Source organism: Nelumbo lutea, chromosome 5 (genome assembly GCF_056320005.1).
Source record: "Nelumbo lutea isolate HS-2025 chromosome 5, American lotus-T2T, whole genome shotgun sequence".
NCBI lineage: Eukaryota > Viridiplantae > Streptophyta > Magnoliopsida > Proteales > Nelumbonaceae > Nelumbo > Nelumbo lutea.
This window is the reverse complement of record NC_142688.1, coordinates 29,771,984-29,797,504: the sequence shown is the minus strand read 5'-3', so window position 1 is coordinate 29,797,504 and position 25,521 is coordinate 29,771,984. Positions and strand designations below refer to the sequence as shown.

The following is a 25,521-nucleotide window of genomic DNA, read 5'->3' as shown; positions in this document are numbered from 1 at the left end:
TAAATGTTTATGTCCAATTAATGAACTTGATATACAAATTTCTCAGAATAATTAATATCCATTGGATTGGATAAAATATCTCGTCTGAGTGGGATAGTGTTGATCCAAACATTTAGCCTATATTTGGTTGCAATGTAAATAAATGTGCATTGATGCAAAATTATGGCAGTGCAATTCTGACTGATTTTTGTTTTAAATTTTATCTTATCTTGTAGTACAAGTGAATTAAATTGAGACACGAACAATACAAGAAAAACGTTCTGAAGACCGCTACTATATTGAGAAATAAGGCGGCGGCCCTTTTAAGACCGCCAAATAAACCGAATTTGGGATTTGGCGCGGCGGTTTTTTCGAATTGGCACGACGGTTAAAGCTTTAAACCGGATTTGAACCGATTTAAATTGATTAACAAGCCGGTGGAATATATAATGAGAGAGAGAGATGAAGGGAAAACACTGGAAAGCCAAAAACACTCCTAAACCTCCCTCGTTTCGACAATACAACAGGAACTTTGACGGAAAACACTTCCTTTCTCGCAAAACATGACGAAGACATAAGGTTGGCAGAGATTGGGAGATCTCCAAGAGAAGAAGACATAATAGAGATTGAGACGGGAACACCAACATTGTGTGACTCTGAAAAGCTTGAGAAGAAGGCATACCGGCGATTTGTAGATCTCCACGAAGATAATAACCCTTTGATTATTTTAGGGATCGATAGTGGGTTAGGGTTTTTCTCCCAATCAAACAAAGGGTGAAATATAGCTTTGGATAGGAGGTCGAAGGTAAAAGGGATTCTAAATAGGAGGCCGAAGGGTTATGGATGTAGATGCTACTTAATATATATTTTTTTTCATTCTTTTAAATGGAGATAATAAAATATGTGCGAAAAACCTTTTGATATCCTATTTTTTTTCTTTTTTTTTCAATCTTTTTCATTCTTTATTTTTTTCTTCCTTTTCCATAAGAAATTGATTAGGGCATACTTTGATTATTTCAGAAGATGTTTCTCGTTTGGACGATGGTGATGAAACCAAGCTTCGGATTTTAGGGAACACTACTGCTATTGGTGATGAAAGTAGCAATGGTACTTTCTTCAGGGTTGTTCTGTTAGTTCGTTGAAGAAAGGTAATCATTTATCTTATAACTTTTGATGAGATGTTTACAGCATTTATTCATTGTTTCTTTGCTTTCTTATTCCAGTATGATGAAGCAACGGAGTTTGTAGAGAGAGCTAGAAAGTGTTTGGCAACAAAGCTCGCTGCACTGGTGAGCAAATTGATCCTTGCTATATTTACTTCCTTGCAATTTTTTTTTTTTTTTTTTTTTTCTGGTCAATGCAAATCTATTTTATATTTTACTCCAAGGCACCTTTATCTAATGGGTAAAAATTGAGTAGAAAATGTGCACTACTCAACTATTATTATCACATCTCACCCAATTGCACGATAAAGTTTAGAAAAAACTTATATTGAAACTCAACACTTTTAGTTTGTATAGTGCATTACCGTAGAGCTCCCCACATTAGTAGTATGACTAAAGGTTTGCAGGAACATGTTACATATGATTATACTAGAGTTAATTTAATTCTTCTATTTAATGGAAGTGAAAAGTTGGTTGGTCAACTGCTTTCGTGTTCTTCTCCAAATTTCTTTTCTTTTCTTTTTTTCTTTCTTTCTTTTAATTGTTTTGCATTTTATTTTGGCCAATAATGTATGAGAGGGTTTATTGGCTCATTAAAAGGGTTATGATGCAACTTTTAGACATTTTCATAAATGAATATGGTATATTCTCATACAACACAAAATTTATCTTGGGTGGGCTACCAATACAAAACAGGTCGTTTAATGTTGGGGAATTTAAACTTTGAATAAATGGTATATTCTCAAGTTGGAATGTTTAATAAATTTTGATATCAACCGAAAATTACTTTGTCTTTTAGCAAATAACTTTTCAAGGAGGTTGTGGGCTCCTTACTGGCTGAAGCTGAGGTTGAAAATTTTATTATTTAATTATTTTAATGACTAGATGGCAGGGTAATAAAATTTTCAGTTCTGCAAATTCAGCTGTTATCAAATGGCACCTTAGATTACCAAGAGCTACAAAAGCACCATAAACACCTTAGTTTGAGTTAATGGGGCTCTAAATTCTTTCCATACCTGTATTTTTATATAGAAATTTGAGTGGTTAATTTTATTCATTTAGCCCAAATCTTGGATTTAGAAGCCCAATTGTTTGTTTGTTTGTTTTTGTTAATTTTATGAGTATCTCTTAATCTCCTATGATCCTTTCATGTTGGGGGTCCATCTCTCAATCCACCTTAATGATTGTTGAGTTATTTGGAAATTGATTTTGTCCCCCATAAACATCCAACAATTAGTTATTACTCTAATTATTTTATTCTACTTTTAATTCAGCCGAGGTGGTTAAAGTGATCATATGTCAGTGTGTTTATATATGTTGAGGTTGTTTGAATTACGAGACTTTTTGTCTGGGCTCAAAAGAATAATAAACCTAAACAGATATCACAAATGTTTTCTTTAAGACAGAATCTCTTGGATGAAGGGGTTTAATGCATGATTCAACCTCTCACCTCTACACTTGGAATGGCTGAGATATCAGAAAGCCCATTAACTTCATTCACATAGCCTGAGATCATAAAGATCCAGTAACCCAAAATGCCAATCTGTCTAAATTGTAGAGCATGCAGTGACTGAGCACCAGTGGTCTCATCAGATGGGCATGACCATCCAAGTGGAGCTCCATTGATAAGATGGTAGACAAATAGATAATGAGATGACAATGTGTGTACGGGTCAAAGCTCTGTGCCCTTTCTCTCATGAAAGGGGCACATTTGAGCTACCCTTTTACCTAGCTAGAGTTCTTTGCCCGCACAAAACTGAGCTAGGGAAAACCTAACTGATTTATGGAGTGGACAAATACCAAAGCCACCCAAGCTGATTACTAGTTCAATTGGAAGTTGGGGGGACTGAGGATAAGTCGATCCAATTTTGGTGGAAGCAAAGAAAAGGTCTGGGCATGGGACCCTTCAACGTGTGGTTTAGAAATTGATTCATCCATGAGGGTTGCTGGTTGAATGCAATTGGACCATGAATCTGTACACTACATATTGATCATTTGATGCAACTCAAAGCCACAAATCCGCATTTAAAAGTTTAAGCTTGTCTTGAGCTCTGTAAGTCCATTATTTCCACATCAGCTTGTTCTCTTTTGGTTCTCAACCCCTTGAGAATTTTGTGGCTTTTTATTTTAAAAAATTAAGAATATCTGAAAGGGTTACTGAAAACATTCAGTTTCATTAATTTTTATTAGGAAACTGAATACAATCACTCCCTAAGGCAAGGTGTGATTCAATTCAGATCTCCTACCCATAGGATACTACAGCTGTATGTTGGGAACATCTCCTCGTGAATATTAGCATATAATAAATATCTGTGGTGTTATCAATGTGCAGCTATAGTAATGTGTGGGTAGGTGTGGATAGTACCCTTGTGGGTAGGAAATCCCAAGTGGGTATGATTGATCTGGACTGCCACAATTTTCAATGTTTGAATATCCAACCTTTTCACTAATTGGTTCAGCCTCATCTACTTTCTCTTTAATTTTACTCACTTATTTAGTTGGTTTCATTAGAAGATGCTTGGCAGACTCAAGAGTGCATTTGCCTCTAAAGCAAAAAGATTTTTTTCCTTCACATTTGTACTTGAGGTAGTCATAAGCTGGTAAGAGGAGCCACTTTTAGTGTAGAAAATAGTTAATGTATTGTCGCATGCATTGATTTTCTTTCTTTTTTCCCCTTTATTATAGTCTTTCCTCATGTCGCTAGCACAAAGCTAAAAGAAAGGTTATGTTGGTTCTTTTGTTTAATGGTTCATTTTCCCCCACTATATTATAAAATGACTTGATTTCTGCATCTTTATCTCTTGATTGAACATGTATACCAGGTCTGTCTGTCTAAAGGTTTGGGTGCGCCAATTGATGTCCAAAGAGCTTTGTTTCTAAGGTATTGGTGAACTACTTGCAATAACAGTAGTGCCTTTCCTTTGTAGAAATGGATACTCATGCTACATCTCCTTTTCAGGCTAAGAGGCTCAGGGAAAACCCTTGGTGGTGGAATGAGGCAAATAGACGTCCTGTGTGCTGCTGCATATGTTGCATTGCATGAGAATGTTGGTAAACTTGAGGGTGATCACAAGAAAGCAAAAAGTTTAGCAGGTCTTTTCTATTTTAACATGAGAATGTTGGTAAACTTGGTTGCATTTTCTAGTTTTATGGAGATGGGTTCTCAATTGTGTATAATGTGATTTAAAACCCCAGCACCAAGGTTATTCAAATTTCTTATATGTCTGTGTCAGACTTCTACTCATTCAGAGACAAGTTAATGTATTGATCCAGACAAATCCCAGTTGTCCATATGTTTGTTTCCATAATCCATATGTTATTTAATATAAACAAATATTGTGAGTATCACTAGTGCAACGTTGGTCTTGCTTTTCAATTATACTTGTGGTTGCTATGCTGGTAATTCTGCCAAGTCTAAGGTCCTTATCTAGTAGTTCTTGTTCATTTCCTCCTCAGAAGAAAATATGGAAGATTCAACTTTTTTCTAGTTTCAGTCCTCTATAACAAATGGGTTCATGAACTTTATAAACAAAGTTATGATTTTGAAAACAATTATGAGCATACCAAATAAATGCTTATGGAGTGGACAAATACCAAAGCCATGCATCCAAGCTGATTACTACTTCAGTTGGAAGTTGGGGACTGAGGATAAGTCAATCCAATTTTTGTGGAAGCAAAGAAAAGGTATGGGCATGGGGCCCTCCAATTTTGGATTTTTTGTTTCTCTTTTTCACCTAATTAATGCTCTTTAGTTTTACTCACTTATTTAGTTGGTTTCATTAGATGCTGACAAGAAAAAACTGTCGAAAGTAAAGACTATAGGTCAGACATTTTATGGTTGTTGGGGCCAAAATTGTTTTAAAATTTCAAGTGCTTATAAATATTTTGATTTTAATTAAGTCAGTTTTATAGAACATTAGATAATTCTTTTTGTTTACAGGCTGTCAATGTCAATCACCACAAAGTTGGGGAAGCAGATGAACCAGCAATGTACAAGATCAATGATGACTTGGTAACTGCCACCCACCTGATCCTCTAAATGAAAAGGGGAAAAGAAAAGGCAAAATCTCTGGGCAGCATGTTGTTGCTTTTGTTCTACATGATGAGCCCCTATGTGATGAAAACGTTATAGCCGGGAACCATTGTTGCTGATGGAACTAGCTGGGAACCATTGTTGGAAGTTGGATCTATTTTTTAATTCCTTGGTACTTTTAAACATCAATTGGACATTGTATTTGAACAATTTGTTTTGGATATTATAATAATAAATAATTCAATTAATAGATTTTTGTTTTAATTGCATTTTTTTATTTTAATTTTTTTATGTATCATAGTATCAATTGTCATGAGATTTGCATTAAACAGGTATTAAATTGAGATTTGTCATGGAATTAAGCTAATAATAAAAATTAAAAAAAATCAAAGCCGGCAGTCATGCAACTGTCGGCTTAGCCATAAGTGAGCTGTAAGGCGGCGATCAAATAGAACCCAAGCCGGAAGGAAGGTAGAATTTTGATTGACCTAAGCCGGCGGTCAAAACCGCCACTTTTGTTAATGCTAAGCCGGCGGTTCTGATGTACCACCGCTTTAGAGTTAATTGAGCCATTTTGGACCGGCCTTCAAGGGTGGTGGTCTTTTTTGTCTAACCCGGCGGTCTTGACCTAAGATGACAGAGGTTTAGGGGGCGGACTGAAGACCGCCAACTTAGATCAAAGCCAGCGGTTTTAAGACTTAAGCCGGCAGCCTAGACCAATTTTCTTGTAGTGGGAACAGAATAAAGTAAAACACAAAACAAAATTAAATAAAAATCTACATTTTTTTCATTTGCACTTTCATGCATTTGTATTAGTACAAATAAAATTGCACTATAACCAAATACAGTCTATGACTGGATTTAAAAGAAATATAAATATAAATATGTACAATATAAATATATATAAAATAATACAAAATATAAGATTTTACAGTCGTACATAACTCTAAACCGAGCCCAATGAATTACGGGTAAAGAGCTAAGTTGATGTCATGATGGAACAAAATGATAGAACTAGCGTAACTGGAAGTCTGCAACAAGATTAAATCAGGAAAAGAGTTATTAACTTGGCAACATTAGTTCATCATTTTTTAATTGAGTATTATTTCTATCAAGAACAATGTTGTTGATAGGCAACCAGGAACCAGTCAGGTGACTAGTTTCGTTTTTTCCAAAATCGGGATTTCTTAAAAAACGGTTGATTTTGATAGGCAAACCGTTTACCTGTACAGTTAACCATTCGAACCATTCAAACGGTTTTGACCGCTTTTTATTTTTTTTATTTTTTTATTCTTTTTATCAAAATAAGCCAACCATTCGATTCGAACAATCGAACCATTCAACCTGATAACCAAAACCATACTAATTCGGTCTGCGGGTCGATTTTAAAATCCATGCTACTTGCACACAGAGTTATTAATATTACTCACCTTTGTTTGATATCGGGCCTCCGTGTTGTGTATTACATGGAGGTAGATGTGAATATTTCTTCCTACTTAAAAATTAAAACCAGGAATACTGGTCCTTGTTCAATCAGCTGGCCGGTCCCCTTGACATGATTCAATTAATCTTGATGGTGATGTTAATGAAGTTTATCAATTGGTTTTCATAATATATCTCTCTTTTTTAAGTTCTAATTAATTAATTTGCACCTAGGGATGAGTATATATTGGTTCATTTTGATTTTATGGCAGAACCTGGAATATCCAGTAGGGGTCAGTTTCAGGTTTTTAAAACTAGAACCTATTTTGTAAAAGTCAGTTTCAAGGTCGGTTTTAAGGTCTATTCATGGAACCTGTTCTTTCTTTACTCTCTCTTTTTTCAAATTTAAAAATTTGATTTTCAATAATGATAATATATTTTAAAAATTATATTATCTTTATTAATTAAATTGAATAATTTAATATGTAAATTATTATAGTATATTAATATATGGTTTAAAATTTATCGTTATAATTTAAGTTTTGTAAACATTACCTTTTACATTATTTATTATATATACACATCCAAATATTAAAATGAAAATAGATTATCAATCACTAGAGTAACTCAATTGTCAAGTGAGATTATGGCTTTTATAACCATGAGTGCTTGGGTTCAAATTTTCACATTTTTTTAAAATATTGTGGGGTTTATTTCAAGGCAAGTTCAGTTCCAAGGCCGATTCCACCAAGGCCATTAAGACTGGTTTAGGTAGGATAAACCCTAGACCTTAGAACCACTCTGGATGGGAATTAGTTCCAAAAATTTGGAACTAGACCCTACCCTATAAGAAACTAGGTAAAACCTAACCATTTGCTCACCTCTGTTTTCACCCAACATAGAGAATGTAAATGGTTCTTACTCAAATGTCATAAATGAATATTGTATATTAATGAAATAATTTAAAAAAAAATACGAGGAGCTTTCAAGCAGATAAGGGTGTCAATGGACCGGTTTTGGATTAGACCTTGTCCAGTCCAAAATCAATTTGGATGGATTGGATGAACGAACAAGATATATTGAATTGGACCCAATCCAAAATATTTATTAGATTGGATCGGACTTGGTCCATCTGTAATAAATTTATATCGGATTAAGCTGAATTAAGTCAATATCTGGTCCATTAATATAAGATAAGAATATAGGTATCAATAGACCAAGTTTAGGTTAAAGCCAATTTAAATTAAAATAAATTTGAACAGATTTGACAGTCTAAACATTGAATTGAACCGATCCAAAATGATGTAAAATATTTATTGGATTGGATTGTAGCTGATCCATTTGTAATGGACTTGGACGTACAATTGACACCTCTACACGTAGACAATGCTCTTATTGTAGGATAAAAACTGAATTCATTCAAGTATTGGATCCTTTCCAAGTGATCCACGTTAAGATAAAAGCAGCATTGCCATTTGACACGTTAGAGGATTGAGGAACGACGACAAAAGGTGACGAGGATGATGAATTCCGCACTCAACGTGAAACTTTGTTATTTAGGGCATCGCATTTTGTGCTGATTAGTCTTTTCAAATTCAACCATGCATACATCTGATGACAAAATGAAACAAGAGATAGTTGCTAAATGGTGGCCTTGCTTGTTAATTGGCTTACAGCTTATTGTTACCGAGATGGGTTTTTAAATTTGGTGCCCATAGTCCACCCACTCCCCCCAAAGCAATCATGTCTTCATTCCAAGCCCATATACTTAGTTCTGCACTTGGGAGCTAGTGGGGTGGATCTGAAAGCATGAAATTAAGCATATTGAAAACTGAAAAGGGTCAATTTTTCAACTCCACCTGATTAAAACTATGTATGGCAAGACGATCGACAAAAATTAAACTTTCCCATCGACCCACGCATTTGACAACTGAAGGAATACCGACGGTGAGGGAAGATGAGTAGTTATAATCATTTTATCTGGAAAAGATTGGACCATGGATGTCAATGTATTAATTAAAAAAAAAAAAAAAACACAACTATCAATAACATAACACATTCTCCGGGTTCGATCCCTTTCGCAGCTAAAATCAAATCAGAGCACCTCATGAATTTTGATAAATACCACCTGATTATCTCTTTTAATTAATATCAATTTGGAAAGATCTTTTGGTAGTTTTAACAGTCAAAAGATGTATTGAGTTTTTGTATAAAGATTTGAGCAGTTCAAAGTACGTTTGATAGATGTACGTCTTTATGTTCATCTTTCCGTACGAGAACAATATGGAAAAAACACAAAAAATTTCATTTGGAGCTTCCTGAATTCAGTCCAAAATGGGCTTTTCGTTTCTTTTCAACGCTTTAGCTTTTGATGGCTAGATATTCCACGAACTAAACGAAAATAGACAAAAAATCGGTCTGCTCGGCTTGTAAATTAACAGTCAAAAGACCGTGCAAAAAGACATGCCAAACAGGCCCCATATATGTTGATATAGATATATATCTCTGGATTCTGAGAGATTCCTCTTAGAGGATTTATATTCAAATCTTTGGATGGTCTTGCGAATCAAACAACCACTTTATCGAGTACCTTCCCTGAAAGTGGGGTCCTTAGGAAGCATGTGGGTGGAATCTAAAATCACATTATGGTTAGTAGTGAATGTGTCCACAAACAAGAAAGTCTTGGTAATATATTGCACACACACACATATATCCAAAAAGATGTTACAACAGAAAAGACCATGAAAGCCACTAGAAATATCATCTTATCATCATTCAAGCCTTATCTCAGTTATATGGAGTCATCTACATAATTCCAATAAAAATATGGGATTGACAAATATATTAAGATATTTAAACATTTGGGTTAATCTCTAATGATGCCGAAAAGACATGACATTGGGATGTTTTTGACCAATCAAGCCCCCTCCCCCTTTTAAATTTTGATGAAAACTCACCTACCACTTTAATGATGTTGGTTTATTAGTTATCACTTACTTTAATGATTGATGTTGGTTGATTAGTCGTAAGTTTTTCTGGTATCATGTGTTTTCGCTCAACTTGAATTTGATTGGGATGGTATAATTTTTATAATTGATATTTCTTGATATCTAAGGTCAAGTGATTTTTTACTCTGAATCAAAATAAAATACCAAAGATACATTCACCTATATGTTTAAGAACTAGAGAAGCAACCATTGGGAGTGAAAGTCCAGACAATCTTATGCTGGTGGGCTAGAGGATTAGATGGAATCTCAATATTAAGAATGCTTTAAGCAATAATAGAATCAAACTTCGAGCAAATCAAATCTGATCTCCACTTACCTGAGTCAAAGTTAATGAGATCTGCAGCTTTACCATTGGACCGAGAATTATCGATGTTAAGTATAAAGTTTGGGACCCACGGATCATTGAAGATGTTTGAGATCAACATCCGTGTTCCCTTACTTGAGTCCTCCCTCGAGTTAAGTAAACACCACTAGATGTGGAAGGATGAGCCCTTAGGCTTAATACTCGAGAAGGATTCACCAGAGTTCAAATACTTTAGCTTCAGGTGTTTGGCCCAAAGTCTATCTTGTTCAATAAAAAACCTCCAAGTTAGCTTCATGGATGCCACATGGTTTTTCAAGAGAATATGAATCCCAAGACCACCACTGATTTTGGCTTTGTGAATTTACGCCACCCTTGGAGATAGATATGAGCCTGATCGCTTTGAATGAGAGAGGGGATTTGAAGCCATAGAAGTAAGTGTTGATTTAATAAGAACCTCTCTTCCTGCATGTGATAGACAATCAATCTTCCACATACTTAGCTTTTGCTTACATTTTTCAACGACACAGTTGCAAGTGCTCTTCCGACCTCCATGTTTCAACAGTAGGGCACTAAGATAGGTGTCATGAGTTTTCATAAATAGCTGACTTTTCAAAATTATTTCTTTGACCTGAAGCACTCAATTAATTGATCATTTTGATCCCAGCTTAGATTTTTTAGTTCCTGCTTTAGAGTTAGGCCCATTGGCATTTACCAATGGGAGAGCGACCTGTTGACAATCCATAAGGGTTGGTTTATTCAAAGGTACTAGATTTATATACAATACAGACACTAATCAATTTATCTGTCAACATCTATGTCTTACAGATCGATTTAATGTGTATTTGTGTCCTTGTTTATACTTTTTCCATTTTGCAATTAATATGATAGTGTCATGTCATCTCATGCCGCATTTCATCTTTTATGCTCTGCAGATTGTATTATGCACCATCTATTTATGTTGGCATCCCTCCAAAACCTTATTACCTTGATTCTTGACATGGATACTGGGAGTGACTTAACATGGATTCAGTGTGATGCTCCATGCATTAACTGTGCCAAGGTATGCAAATTGGTGGTTGGTAATTTGAACTTGATCAATGCTACATTCATCTCATCGTTATTCCTATGCCTCAATTATCTTCTTTTCCCAAATGATTGGTTGGTAATTTTCCACATTTCATTTTCTTTGCATCAGTGCTCTCTCTAAGGTAATTAATAGACCTGCCCTTCCTATGGCAGCACTGAATGGACATATTGAGAGTGTGCAATTACTCTTGGACCTAGGAACTTCTAGGTTATAGTGGAGGATGGCACAACAATTACCTGATTGCTAATTTTTTCTTCCTTTCATATTTCATTTTACTAGTTTCTCTTGGGTTAATTACATCTTTCTTGGTCACTTGATGATTAGAAAAACTTTGTGTCTCGGTGTTCATTATTCACTTTAGTTTTTTCTTCTTTTTTTTTTTTTAATTTTAATTAGCATTTGGACTTTTCTCTCAGCAATGATTTTTATCTTATAATTCTTTTTGGATTTTACTGAATTATATAATATCAGTGAATTAAGTGTAAGCTGGCCACATTCTCATGAAACTAAGTTTACTAATTGATGGATATAGTTGCAGCTATATTTTTGTTCACATTCCTCCAATCATTTCAATCTTTTACTAACATTTTAGAGCATAAACTCATCAATGTTTTAATTAGATTGGTGTAGATAATAGAAATAGTTATTTTAGAATTGATCAAAGATTTTGCCATAGGATAGGTTATGCTAGTAGACATTAATGAATGATGTAGATTCAAGAAGATTTACCAGCTCTTAAACTCTTTGAATTAATGGCTTGAATAGGTTCAGCTAGTAATGGATAGTCCATTACTAGCTCTTAAACTATTTGCATCAGTGCATTAGATAGGTTATATAGAAATCTGATCAACTTTAGCTTCAGCCACTTTAACTGTAAAAATAGTTCAGAAAATGGTGTTTTCAGACCACTTGAAAGGAGATTTTCCTTTTGTTTCCTGGCCTTTGACTCAGCCTATTCAACTGTAATTTATGTTCTGAAATTGTAGAATTAATGATCCACATAAGATCAACAAAATCCAATTAAACTTCAGAAATTTGTAGGCTCCACATCTACTAGATTGTTTTTTTGGCTGCATATCTTGATGTAAATTGCATCTGATTTGAATCTACAAATCTTGATGTAAATTGGATCTGCATATCTTTAAGTTCCTACAATTTAAATATGCATTTGATCATCTCTAAAATATCTTTCCTTTGAAAATTGTATTTATAAATTCATATTTTATATCGTTTTTTTTTACAATGAGGCCATACATCTTCTTACATTGTTGCCTTGGGAATGTTTTTGTATAATGTTATTAACTTTTGGCGGGTCACTTTAGACAAGGAAACTTCTATATATCAAGTGAATGAAATTACACTTTCACATGGGTTGATGGATACAATCTATTTAAATGAAATGCATCATATAATATATTCTAAAAGTCATGTTTAAATGAAATGTACCATATAATATATTAATTTTTATTTAATTTTTCTTTTCAGGTCGGATGCATATGTAAGGAGTAAAAACATACATGGATGAAGTGATTGAGACAAATTGGCACTTGTAATAAGACATTTTTCATTTTTATTATGATTTATTATATGTAATAAGACAAATTGGCACTTGTAAGACATTTTTTAATTTCAAATTTTATCTTGCATTAAACAAAATACTAGTGGATTTTGTTACTAATATTGTGAATAAATGCTAACGGAAAGAAACAAAATGTCAAATTTGTCCTCCACTTTCCACTGCAACCCCCTCTGCCTTACCGCTACAAGCCCATCCACCTCTGGTCTCTCTCTCTCTCTCTCTCTCTCTCCTCCTCCTCCTCCTCCTCCTCCTTCTTCTTCTTCCTCTCTTCCCCCGTTTGCGTCGTTCTCAGACTGCCTATTCTTAGTTTGCTCACTGGGTTGAATGATCAAAACCCAAGAACTATGTTGCCCCCTTCAGCACCATCCCTTTGGGTAGCTCCAAGTGTGAAGAAACAATCCAAGTTTTCATGAAGGCAACGGTGCCAAAGTAGGGTCCCATTCCACACACACACACACACACACACACACACACTATATATATATATATATATATATATATATATATATATATATAGAGAGAGAGAGAGAGAGAGAGAGAGAGAGAGAGAGAGTGAACAACGAGAGAGTCAACCCAACCGGAAACTAATCTGAGGCAGTGGAAAACCAACGACAGTGCTCCTTCAAACGGCAGCGGTTCTCTCTTTCCAGTTGCGGATTTGGTAACTTCTCTCTCATTCTTGTCTCCCTACCTCCAGTTCTCTCTTTCTCACTATCTATCTCCTTTTTCTTTCTCTCTCCCCTTCTCTTTCACTTCCCCTATTCCGCCACCGCCGTTGCAGTGGCAGATTTGGCAACCCCTATTGATTTGTAAGGTCAATCCCTTTTAAAGCACCAAATCAAAGTGGAATCCCTTTAATTTGTAAGGTAAATCCTGCTACAACTTGCAACCTGCTTTGACAGAATGCTCCAATAGGGTTCCTAGCAGAATCCTTTTTAAAGCACCGAATCAAAGCTTATGACATTATCGTGCTTCTTCTCCTTCTCATCTTCTCTCTCTTGAAACTTCACCACTTTCCATCGGGTCCGGATGTAGTAGGCACGTTAGGTAAGCACAACAAGTGAGCACGTAATAGCTGTGTGACACATGCCCCAGCTAATGCGCATTTCATCCAAATGTTTTTTCTCCGTTAGACAGAAATTATCCATTATTTTATTATCTTTGTCAAAATAATGAAAAAGGAAAACTTAAACGTGTTGGGAGTTGGGACTCATTTACGTTTTTCTTTTTTATTTTTTTTATTTTTAATTATTTTGACAAAGATAATAAATAATAGATATTTTCTATCTAATGAAGCAAAAACATTTGGATGAAAGGCGCATTAGCTAGGACATGTGTCACACAGCCATTACGTGCTCACTTATTGTGCTTACCTAACGTGCCTACTACATCAGGACCCCTTTCCATCACAAGAAAAAAAATCTAATTATTTTGGGCTTCCCCTATCCTCACTCGGTGATCGGCAACCTCCCTGATTTAGCATTGCTAATTCACAACCATATCTGGGTATCTAGGTATTTCTAGCACGGCTACCTCCCTGATTTGGTTTTCATGACAAGATAGTTCATCATCTGGGTTTTTAGGTATTTCTCCCTAATTCACAGCCCTCTCTCTCTCTCTCTCTCGCTGGTGTGTTTTTTGGGTTTTGGGGTATTTATGGGTGGAACTCTTCGGTGACCTCCCTAATTCATAGCCATTAGTAGAGAACTTATGGTGGTTTGAGAACAATGCAATTTCAATTTGCAATTGATTTTTTGGAATCCATTGACAAAGGACTGCAACGCCATCTCTCTCTCTCTCTCTCTCTCTCTCTCTCTCTCTCTCTCTCTCTCTCTCTCTCTCTCTCTCTCTCTCTCTCTCTCTCTCTCTCTCTCTCTCTCTCTCTCTCTCTCTCTCTCTCTCAGTGTGTTTTATGAGTTGGTGGGTATTTATGGGTGGAACTCTTTAGTGACCTATTTGAGGCCCTACGATAGTCTAAGAACAATGCAACTTCAATTTGCAGTTGATTGCTTAGAGTCCATTAATAGAGGCCCTACAGTGGTTTGAGAACGATGCAATTTCGATTTGCAGTTGTTTTCTTGGAATCCATTAAGGCCCTACGGTGGGGACAATGAGAGGAGAGAGAGAGAGGAATGGAAAAGAGAAGGGTAGTTTAGGAATTAAAAAAATTAGCAATCATGTGTTATCACATGTGAACTGAATATGACAGAAAGTTAACGATAATGAAGGTTTTAGACAATTGTCAGAAAGAATATAAATACTTTTAAGACAATATGTAAACATTAAGGATAGAATTAGTCAATTAACTAAACCATAAGAATAGTTTAATAAATTATAAAATATAAGATCAAAGTCATTATTAATTTATTAATACCATATAATATTTTTATCATTTTTAATTTATACCATTCAAATGCTCAATATCAATCACGATCCGAAGTTCGATTTAAATTCAACATAAGATCTGATTCGAATTTGAAATTTGGATCTTTGACATCCGATCCGATTCGATCCGTTGCAGCTCTTGCTCTGCCCACAACGGTAAAAAGAAACCCGACTGAAAGTCTAAAACCCACAACGAACCTGGCGGTAATCACGGCCCAGTTAAAAGTTTCAACCCTTCACGAAGTATTTCCAACTCAGCAGTGCTCAGGCTATAACTCTTATCATAGATGCTAAAGCCGGCCCAGACCGGTCCCTTCTTGCCCCATGATAAAAAAGCAACCCGATTGAAACCCACGACGAACCTGGCCGTTATTACAGCCCGGTTAAAAGTTTATCGAGACACGTACCACGTGGGTCCACTATCTAACGACAACAGGAGAAAAGGGGAAAACCATAGAAAAATCTACAAAGTCGTCTTTTTCGGTTTGACTTTGCTGTACTTCTTGACAGTAGACAAGTTTAGGTGGCAATTCCGTAAATAAACTTCTTTCTCAGACAAAAAAGTGAAAAACATGCCCAACGAAAAATCCACTCCGTTGGAATTTTAGGAATCCATGATGAAGCCAGCTTGTGGAATTGGAATTTTGCAGGTTTGGTGGGATTGAATTTTATATGTTTTTGCAATCCCAAAAGGGTGGTCGGAACAGATGGTAGTTATCATGGTAATGCTGATTTTCTTTACCTCCCTCCATTCGTTTTCGAAATCTCTGTTAATCAAACAGGAAGAAAAAATCGACCATTTCAGGTTCGTTGCATCTGGACGGATTTTTAGGAGTTTTTTCCCTGTTCATGATCTCCTTTACTAGGATTTGAAAATTTTCTTTATGATGATCATTATTTCGGAAAGACGAGGACCGTCGAGTGTGGGCAAACGAAAAAGTTGAGGTGGTAATGCGCTCTTCTGGGTTATTCTTTTCTTAATTAATTTTATGGTTTCTTGTTCCTTGTTTCCTTATTTTTGTCTGAATCTCTTCTAGGTCCGTAAAAGGATTCTGAGTACTGCTTTTGAATTTTTTTTTTCTTCTCTATATACCTTTTTAAGTAGGAAACAGTTTTCAAGGATATTACGGAGTGGTCCACTATCGATGGCTTTCATGCAATGCTTTTGCGCCAAGGAAGAAGAAGAGGAGAACTAGGTGCGGCCAACACTCTCTAGTAGCAGCCTTTATTCATATACCAACATGCAAAGTAAAAACTATACCTTTTTCATGAATAGCTGAAAAAATTGTGGGTTTTAAGTAACTTGATTGAAAGCGGTAATCAAACATATTTCGCCAGTCTCTGAAAGATATATATTCTTATCTATTTTTCTCTGCTTTGAACTTGAACAATAAAAGGAGTTATTACATAAAAAAAAAAAAAATCTGGGTTATAATTAATTTGATAGTGGAAGCCATCAGTACAAGAATTGTGATGTGTTTGATTGAATGGTGGAGTTGGAGTTTGAGTTCTGGAAAGTAACATTTGAAGTACCCAGAAATATTTTATCTCTTTTTCCCATTTTATTCTTTTTATTAACTTTCTTGGAGAAATTAGGACTTTTGTTTTTACTAGACGAGATTTCACTCTGGTTTTTATTTTATTTTGGTAGGAATACTATTCTACTTTATCGTTATTCTTTTCTGCTTTTGCTTTTGCCTTGTCGACTCTTTATAGAGCGTATCCTTTGTGTGTGTCATGACTGGTTCTATACGCACTCTTCAGAATAGGAATCTTAAATTAAAAATGGTAGTCACGTTCTATCTTTTGAAGAAGCAGTGTATAATTGGCTATTTTTAATTTATTTTTGGTTGTGTGTAGTGGTGGTGGTATTGAAGGAGTGCTTTCTTTTCTTTTGGTATTTGCAAATTATCATTCACTTTATATTATGTGATCACTACACTGCTCCTTCGATGCCATTCTGATGTCATCTCACGGTGAAAGGGGCTAAAGTTCACTTTTCCAGTTTTCAAATCCAAATTCTTAACCACCATCGTCATTGCTGGAGGATGTTAATTTAGTTGATTACTTTATTATCTTTCCAAGAATAACCTAGGAAGAAAAGAGGTGAGAGAAAGGAGCTGGAAGTTGGGGAAGGGGATTGGAGAGGTAGGAAGAAGGTAGCTTTATCCTTGTAGGACTCTAGCAGTTGCCATCAAAATGTTCAAGTCAACTCCCTAAAACCTAAACTACATTTTTATGTCCATAATAATTTGAGTTTGAGGGGAGATCACCTTCTTACGTCAACAATTTGGTATTCAGTATTCTATAACCTTGGTCTCGGTTAGTCATAACTTTTAAATTCCAAGGCACATATGTCATGTGAAGAATCTGGATTTATTCTTCCAAGACATGGTTAAGATTGTCTATCAGGTTGAGAAGTTTGACCTAGAATTTCTGTTATAACTATATATAATCAAGAGCACCCCACCCCCCTGATGCATTCAGTGTCAAGTAAGGCTTTGGACATCTGAACTAATGCTATCTAGCCTTTCTCTGTCGGAGCTCTAATACCCTCCATTTCTTCTTGTTGGTGGCATTGAGAACAAAATCTATCTACTAAACGACGGTTTGTTCTTTCTAAGTGGTTATACTCCATTCTGGAATCATTAAATTTTCTCTTTTCTTTTCAGTTTTGTGTTAAATACTCTTACATTCTCCAAGAAGCAAAGGGCAGTCAGATCAAACTCCAAATGTAACTTTGGTTTTTGAATCTTGAGCTATGCACTTAATTGACTACATGACCAGTATGCTACTGAAAACATGTCAAATGGTTTTCATTCTTTACGCAAAATTATACATTTTTGCACTTAGCCAACCCCATGTAGTTGGGACAAGGCATGGATGATGATGAAGATATACTTTTGCACTTCTAATATCACACCAGAGCTAGCATTTTATCATTTCTGATCAAGTTTGTCTTATTTTTCCTCCATTGCAGGAAATTTTGATACATAGTTACAGTTTCCAATGGGTCATTCTGACAAAGGACTCGAAACAAAGGAGATGGACATCAGAAGCATGTCATCTTCACGCCATCACATGGAAAACTTGCCATATGTTCACAAGGTGGGAGTGTCTCCACAGCAGAACCTGCTGAAGGAATTTGCATCAACTATGAAGGAAACATTCTTTGCTGATGATCCTTTACGCCCTTTCAAGGACCAACCAGGATCGAGAAGGTTTATCCTAGGTCTTCAGGCTGTTTTCCCCATCTTGGAGTGGGGGAGGAACTACAGCTTAACAAAGTTTAAAGGAGATATTATTGCAGGGCTCACTATTGCAAGTCTCTGTATACCTCAGGTAGATAAAAGAAGGATAATAAACTTCTGATTTGTTTGCAAATCTTGACTATTCTAACAACTCTTTTACTTGCAAAATAGGATATTGGATATTCAAAGCTAGCAAATCTGTCTCCCCAGTATGGATTATGTAAGTTTCTATAACGCTGATCCATACCTTCCATTCTTTGTTGTTTACATGCATTTATGATTTCTTTCAGATCCCCTTATGGGTATTTCCTTCTGTTATTTGTGTGCTATTGTAGACTCCAGCTTTGTTCCCCCATTAGTTTATGCTTTCATGGGAAGTTCAAGAGACATTGCCATTGGACCAGTGGCAGTGGTGTCTCTCTTGCTAGGAACTCTGCTCCAGGATGAGATTGATCCTGTTAAACATGCAGAAGAGTACCGTCGCCTGGCATTTACAGCTACCTTTTTTGCTGGAATCACACAAGCTGCCCTTGGGTTTCTTAGGTAATTTTTTTTTTTTTTTTTATGTTTTATTTGTAAGTTTCAAGTACCTGCCTCTGCATCTTATGTTTCAAGTAATTCTGTTGTTACCTTTCTTTTCCCTGATTTATTTGCTCTTTTTGCAAATGTTTGTGAAACATTAAATGTTCTTTACATTGTTTTCAGATTGGGATTCCTGATTGACTTCCTATCCCATGCTGCCATCGTTGGGTTTATGGGTGGGGCTGCCATTACAATTGCACTTCAACAGCTCAAAGGTTTTCTTGGGATTCAAAATTTCACAAAGAAAGCTGACATTGTTTCTGTAATGCACTCAGTTGTGGGTTCAGCACACCACGGGGTAAGCTTGATATAAAACTGAAAATAATGAGCCATCAAGTTGTCCTCTGGCTTCAAACCCAAGTTTCTTAACTTTACTACATTTTGCAGTGGAACTGGCAGACTGTACTCATAGGAGCAGTATTCTTAAGTTTCCTTCTATTTTCCAAGTACATAGTAAGAGCTTTTTACTCCCTACCACTGTATAACTTCAATTTTATGGGATTGAATGATGTTCCCAATTCTTACATGATTTGAGGGTAACAGGGAAAGAAGAACAAGAAACTTTTTTGGGTACCTGCAATTGCCCCATTGATCTCCGTTGTCCTCTCCACCTTTTTTGTGTATATCACCCGTGCAGACAAGAAAGGTGTTCAAATTGTAAGTGAGAACTTTTGGTGAATTTATAACATGGAATCACTATAAGTCATTGTAACTATTACTTCTATTTATTTATGAAGGTGCGGCATATAGAGAAGGGCATCAACCCATCATCAGTACATGAAATCTATTTCAGTGGCCATTATGTTCTGAAAGGATTCAAGATTGGTGTTGTGGCTGGTATGATAGCATTGACGGTAAGTCAGTTCTGCACTACTTATTCAATAAAAGGTGATTGATTGATTCTTTCCCGTGTCTAATAACAAATGTGTTGGATTTGTTAGGAAGCTATAGCAATAGGAAGAACATTTGCATCCATGAAGGACTATCAAATTGATGGAAACAAAGAAATGGTTGCACTAGGAACAATGAATATTGTTGGTTCAATGACTTCCTGTTATGTGGCCACAGGTGAGGCAAAATATAGAAGTAAAAAAAAAAAAAGAATAATGCTATAAATTATAATAGAACAAAATTATTCAAGGAAATGGAAATGAGAATGTTTATCTTCACTTGAACAAGGACATGTCTCTACAGTCCTGTCAGCTACACCATGGGTACGGATACACAACAGGCTCAGACCAAGGGGATAATTATAGGGGTGTCAATTGAACTGGATTTGGTCCAATCCGATCCAGTCCAGTGTGAGTCCATTATAAATGAACCAGGTCCAATCCAGTCCAATGAATATTTCGGACCATTTTGGACCGGCCCAATTCAATGTCTGGATCATCCAATCTGTTTAAATTCGTTTTGATTTAGATTGGTTTCAACCCAAACCTGGCCCACTGACACCTATATTCTTATCTTGTATCAATGGACCAGATATTGGCTTAATCCAACTCAATCCAATATAAATTTATTACAGACGGACCAGGTCCAATCCAATCTAATAAATAATTCGGACCAGATTGATCCAATCCAATATGTCTTGTTGGTCTGTCCAATCTGTCCAAATTGATTTTAGATTGGATGGGGTCCAATCCAAAACCGGTCCATTGACACCCTTAGATAATTACAAAGAAAAGGTCCAATAAGATGGCTGTGTACCCATCCATCATGGTGAGTTTTTTAAAGGCCAGGAAAAATCAAGGAAATGGTTCCCTAACTTCACCAATAAATGGCTAAGTCATCTGATCAGGTTAAATTTCTGCATATTGGATATAGCAGCTAAAACATGCATGTTTAGAGTATAGATGGCATGTACGCTCGGGTTGGATGAAGTCATAAACTTAGGATCCTCTCTCTCTCTCTCACCCACACACACATGTATACATCTGGATTGACAAGATCCCCTTCTTATGCAGGTTCATTCTCACGTTCAGCTGTGAATTACATGGCTGGTTGTCAAACTGCAGTCTCCAATATTGTAATGTCCTGTGTTGTATTACTAACCTTGGAACTGATCACACCTCTCTTTAAATATACGCCGAATGCCATCCTTTCTTCTATCATTATTTCTGCTGTGATTGGACTAATCGATTATGAGGCAGCACTTCTCATATGGAAGATCGATAAATTTGATTTTATTGCTTGCATGGGAGCCTTCTTTGGTGTGGTTTTTGTTTCTGTTGAGATTGGTCTATTAATTGCGGTAAGGATTGGTATTTACAATCTCCCACATTAGATCTCATCTCTCAGTTTGCATCCACTTAATTTGCTTTCCTTTGTTATAATAGGTCTCTATATCCTTTTCTAAAATCCTCCTACAAGTGACAAGGCCACGTACTGCAGTACTTGGAAAGATCCCCGGGACTACTGTCTACAGGAACGTTGCACAATATCCTGATGCAACAAAGGTTCCTGGAACACTCATTGTGAGAGTTGATTCCGCCATCTATTTTTCCAACTCCAACTATGTTAAGGAGAGGTAGAGATGCTCTTTAAGCCTTTTGTCACTCTCTGTTCACTTGCTTTTCTCTCTTGACAGGATGCATTAATTGTGTAAAAATTGCTCAAGACTTTTCTTTTGAAGCTTAGATTTGGTAAACTTCAAAAATACAATTCCAGGAAAAGGAAGAAAGTATGGAAATATTAACCAAGTAATACAGAAAATTTTCACATGAAAACTCCTTCTGCCTAACGGAGTTGCTCGTGGCTGAAGATCAGAGGCTTCCAATTCTCTTCCTAAAAGCACTCTCCCTGATATTTCTCTAATTCCATTTTTTCTTTAGTTGAGTGGTTGGAGTTCTACAAAGTGCTCAACTTTAGCTCTAAGTGGTGTAAATGCACTAAAATGAAATAACAGGAAACAAGTCAAAACACTGCCTAATACTACTTCTATGCTGCATGCTGTTAATGGTTATTTATTACCACCATTCTAGGGCTTGATAATTTGTTAAAATTTATAGACAGGAGCCCTCATTTTCAAAAGCATTGCAGTGTTGAACATAACATGACACTCCTGTTAGAACAAACTTTTATTTCGTTATCCTCTCATCTATTATTTGCATCTTATATATATCCTATTAGGGGTAAACGTTCAATACTCATGGCTGACAGATATGGGAATTATATAGATAGATAGATGGCATGCCTGCCTTCATATGGTCTACAAAGGATATATATTTGGTGAACATCTAGTCTGAATATAGCTATAGAATAACCAGTTTTATAGATTGTGCCTAGGAAATTTTCATAGGTGTACCATTCTTGGTTTTGTCCATCCAAAATGACAAAAATATCTGATTATTAGAATCATTTGGATGAATATTAACTTTTTTCCTCATCCCTATTCTCGAGGATCTCCTAGGTTTGATTGATAGATATTATGATATGGTGCCCATGTATGGCAAATTTATAGCACAGGAAGATCAGATATGTAGACATCCTGAAGCACTTATTTATAATTCTTTAAGTTCAATAGATAACACAAGTCCTCCCATACTGAGAATATGAGTTTTGGTATTAGAAATCCTTTTGGACTATTCCAATTTCCTACAGCCACTACAGATATAATAGTGATCCCAATATATAAACCCACCTTTTTGCAGGATCTTAAGATGGTTAACTGATGAGGAAGAACAACTGAAAATAAAGGACATAGCTAGAATCCAGTTCTTGATTGTTGACATGTCACGTGAGTAATCAAAATCTAACCTTGATGCCTTTCTTATATTTACTATTATTGAACTCATCTTTATGATTTATTTTGTGCTTGCTACAGCCGTTATTGACATTGACACCAGTGGCATCCATGCCTTGGAAGAGTTACACAGGAGTCTCCAGAAGAGGGATGTTCAGGTAATTTATAACCATCCTATTTTATGGATAATAGGACAGGTTCATAGTTTTGGTAGAAATGTTTTGGTTTATTTTATTTTCATGTTGTTTGGGGGGGAGGTTAAGATGGGAAAACACTTTTTAGACTTGACCTCCTAATACTTAAACTCTGCTTTATCAAGAACTTAAATTATTCTTTTCCCACTATAGGAAACAAATTTTCTAAATGAGTTTTATAGAATTATCCCAGGAGAAATGCTAGTAAGTGAGTTTATGCAATTCTTGAATACTTCCAGTATTGCAGGATCCATGTCTAACCTTGTTTTGTTGTGTGGTCTTTCCCATGGGTTAACCATGTCCATAAACTTGTTCTTCTTATCTCAGTGAGGGAAACAGGCAGCATAAATATTCTAGAGAAGCTTCCCTCTCCAGAAAATATTTTCCCTCTGAGAATATAATAAGATAATTCAAAACAAGCAATATATAATTTTCATTGCATAAGAACAGTATTGTGGCGACACCATGGCATTAGTACCAAAGGCCTGTCATTCAAGGAATTTCTATTCTTACTAATCCAAACTGTCCAACAAATAATCATCATAGTCAACATAATATATCTTTAAAGGTCTGACACAACTGGACTGCTTCATTAATTTCTATGAAGTGGATCAGTATTGGGGAACACAACCACAAGAATAATAGCTACAAAAAAAGATATATCTGCCCATTAAGAAAAAAAAAAAACTGAAGTAAAATCATCTACTTATGAATAGCTAAAATCTATATGGTTGAAGCTTATATTTGGCCTAGAAGATTTTTGTATATGAAGTTCTAGTGGATGTTCAGTCAGATTTGGAAATGGATTAGGATAGCTTGGGTACAAGTACAGCCATAAATTTTATAACACCAGGAACTTCTAAGGTTTCTCCATATTATACCACTCATCAAACTCTTTTGGCATAAATTACCAAAACAAAGGCATAGACAAAGATTGAAACGGTCTTAGAATATAACTTCTCACATTGAAACTGTAAAAATATTGGGAGTACCTTATTATAACTCTTATGCTATTATTTACAGCTTGTTCTAGCAAATCCTGGGCAAGTGGTGATCGACAAGCTTCATGCATCCAACTTCGCGAACTTGGTTGGTGAGGACAAGATTTTCCTCACCGTGGCAGATGCAATTCTAGCTTGTGCTCCAAAAATGATGGTAGATGAAGCTTGATGAGAAGTTTAACACAAAATCCAACTTCCTCCATTGGAAAGTGTTAAGATCTAGGAAGAGATGGTCTTTGGCATGGCTCAATAAAACGAAGCAATACAAAACAGGCAAATAGTGTAGTAGCAGTTGTTTTCAGTGAAGTTGGAAGAAGAGAAAACATGGACACTCAGTGAAGGAGAATGAAGGACCAAAGAGTGCCCTCCTATATCATGACTCATGAGGCCGCCCTAAAAATGGAATGGTTGAGCCAAGTGGTGGATGGGACTGTGAAGAAAAAAGTAGAGAGAAATTTGAGTGGGGAGGGGGGTGGCGTTGTCTTTTGTGTTTGTGAGTGCTTTTCTTTGTATGGACCAATAATTGAGCCTGAAGGAGTTGTATAATTTCCTGATAATAGAAATGGAAATTAAATTAGGTAGACAAGGGTTTTATCTTTTAGTTGTGGCCACGTCACACACTCAAACGATGGCAATACAGACTTGATTAAGACCATACGTGAAACGCTAGGTCAACTAAAGCAAGAAAACAATGACGCCATACCACTAGATGAGGAGACCGGATATGCGCCTCACACGCATATCCTACCACTACCATGTATTGCATGTATTGGGAACATCTCCCGTACTTTTAAAGTTATTACTCACGGGAGATGTTCTCAATGCACGGTGAATGTGCGTGTGAGGCGCCCAAGTGTGAGGAGCAGATCCTGTTTCCTAGATTAGTCGGTGTATCTTAGGCCATGTAGGCGAGCGAATCTGCTCCTCACACTTGGCGCCTTACATGCACATCTTACCATGCATTGGGATCATTTCCTGCACTTATTAGTTATTATTCATGGGAGATGTTTTCAATACATGGTAGATGTGCTTGTGAGGCATCCATTTGTGAGGAGCAGATCCCGCTTCCATGTAGGCCAAGTTTGGGAGTGTTTATTCAAATAAACACTTATTTGCATTTGGCATCCAGTTTTTTCAAGTGTTAATTTTTTAAAATAAACACTTATTTTATATTGAATATTTGATGGTCTTTTTTTCTAATAAGCACTTAGTGCTTTCATAAAAGTACTTCCGTAAAAATATTTTATTTTCATAAAAGTACTTTTTACAAAATTACTTTTATAAAAATATTTTTGTAAAAGTGATTTTATAAATTTATCGGGGGCAATTATGGGTGAAAAATTTTGAAAATAATGCTCACTGTATGAGCATTTAAAAAAAAAAACTGGAAATTTGAAATAAAAAAAAAAAGCTCTTATTTTTAAAATAATAACTTATTTCAGGTTCATTTCTCAAATATCAATAAATACTTAATAACCCAAATAAGCACTTTTTTTTAAGTACTCCCAAATATGGCCTTAATTACCACCAAGTAGCTAAACTAGACGCCTCAGAATCAGGTGGTCTTCCGCCGGCCCCGGGCTGATTCATTCAGGGATCAAGCAACAACAAATTGTGGATGTGACCCATTGTGGATCCATCATCCATTATGGAGCAGGGATGATCATGGATACCCATGACAGATCCTCTACCTCTACCGTAACTAGGGTTAAATATTCCAGTTAAAGACATTAAACAGCTTCATCTGAACTCTAATGGTAATGACCCAGTTTGCTACCTTATGGCAGTGGT

The 25,521-nt window shown here is 35.9% G+C and overlaps 1 protein-coding gene and 2 long non-coding RNA genes across 10 annotated transcripts; 2 read left to right on the top strand and 1 right to left on the bottom strand.

The window, feature by feature from the left end:
• The first annotated feature begins 425 nt into the window (after positions 1-425).
• Positions 426-5,439, top strand: LOC148851363 (uncharacterized). Of its 2 annotated transcripts, XR_016098735.1 has the most exons (7): positions 426-784; positions 1,000-1,127; positions 1,203-1,268; positions 3,965-4,023; positions 4,102-4,826; positions 4,926-4,964; positions 5,083-5,439. It is a non-coding gene; the product is annotated as an uncharacterized LOC148851363 (long non-coding RNA). The 2 variants fall into 2 exon arrangements; XR_016098734.1 differs by lacking the exon at positions 4,926-4,964 and having other exon boundaries at positions 452-784; positions 4,102-4,235.
• Positions 5,440-15,543: 10,104 nt separating this feature from the next.
• Positions 15,544-24,316, top strand: LOC148851361 (sulfate transporter 1.3-like). Of its 7 annotated transcripts, none has more exons than XM_088945607.1 (16): positions 15,544-15,682; positions 15,766-15,905; positions 16,066-16,156; positions 17,941-18,302; positions 18,383-18,431; positions 18,547-18,754; positions 18,917-19,091; positions 19,181-19,246; positions 19,337-19,450; positions 19,531-19,647; positions 19,735-19,861; positions 20,758-21,044; positions 21,130-21,320; positions 22,444-22,529; positions 22,617-22,693; positions 23,753-24,316. In XM_088945607.1, exons 4-16 carry the CDS (start codon positions 17,970-17,972, stop codon positions 23,897-23,899), a joined length of 1,977 nt encoding a protein of 658 aa, XP_088801733.1. In that variant the 5' UTR covers positions 15,544-15,682; positions 15,766-15,905; positions 16,066-16,156; positions 17,941-17,969; the 3' UTR covers positions 23,900-24,316. The 7 variants fall into 7 exon arrangements, with proteins under 7 accessions (XP_088801733.1, XP_088801736.1, XP_088801735.1 ...); XM_088945610.1 differs by having other exon boundaries at positions 16,063-16,156; XM_088945609.1 differs by having other exon boundaries at positions 15,766-15,908.
• On the bottom strand, positions 19,104-24,074 carry LOC148851362 (uncharacterized). Its single transcript, XR_016099396.1, has 2 exons — positions 23,722-24,074; positions 19,104-19,404 (listed from the first exon to the last, which is right to left on the bottom strand). It is a non-coding gene; the product is annotated as an uncharacterized LOC148851362 (long non-coding RNA).
• Positions 24,317-25,521: the final 1,205 nt, after the last annotated feature.

Coding starts and splice junctions, on each gene's coding strand:
- LOC148851361 (XM_088945607.1), top strand. CDS start 17,970: ATGGGTCATTCTGACAAAGGACTCGAAACAAAGGAGATGGACATCAGA. Junction 19,247..19,336: donor TTCTATTTTCCAAGTACATA/GTAAGAGCTTTT, acceptor TGAGGGTAACAG/GGAAAGAAGAACAAGAAACT. Junction 19,451..19,530: donor ACAAGAAAGGTGTTCAAATT/GTAAGTGAGAAC, acceptor TTATTTATGAAG/GTGCGGCATATAGAGAAGGG.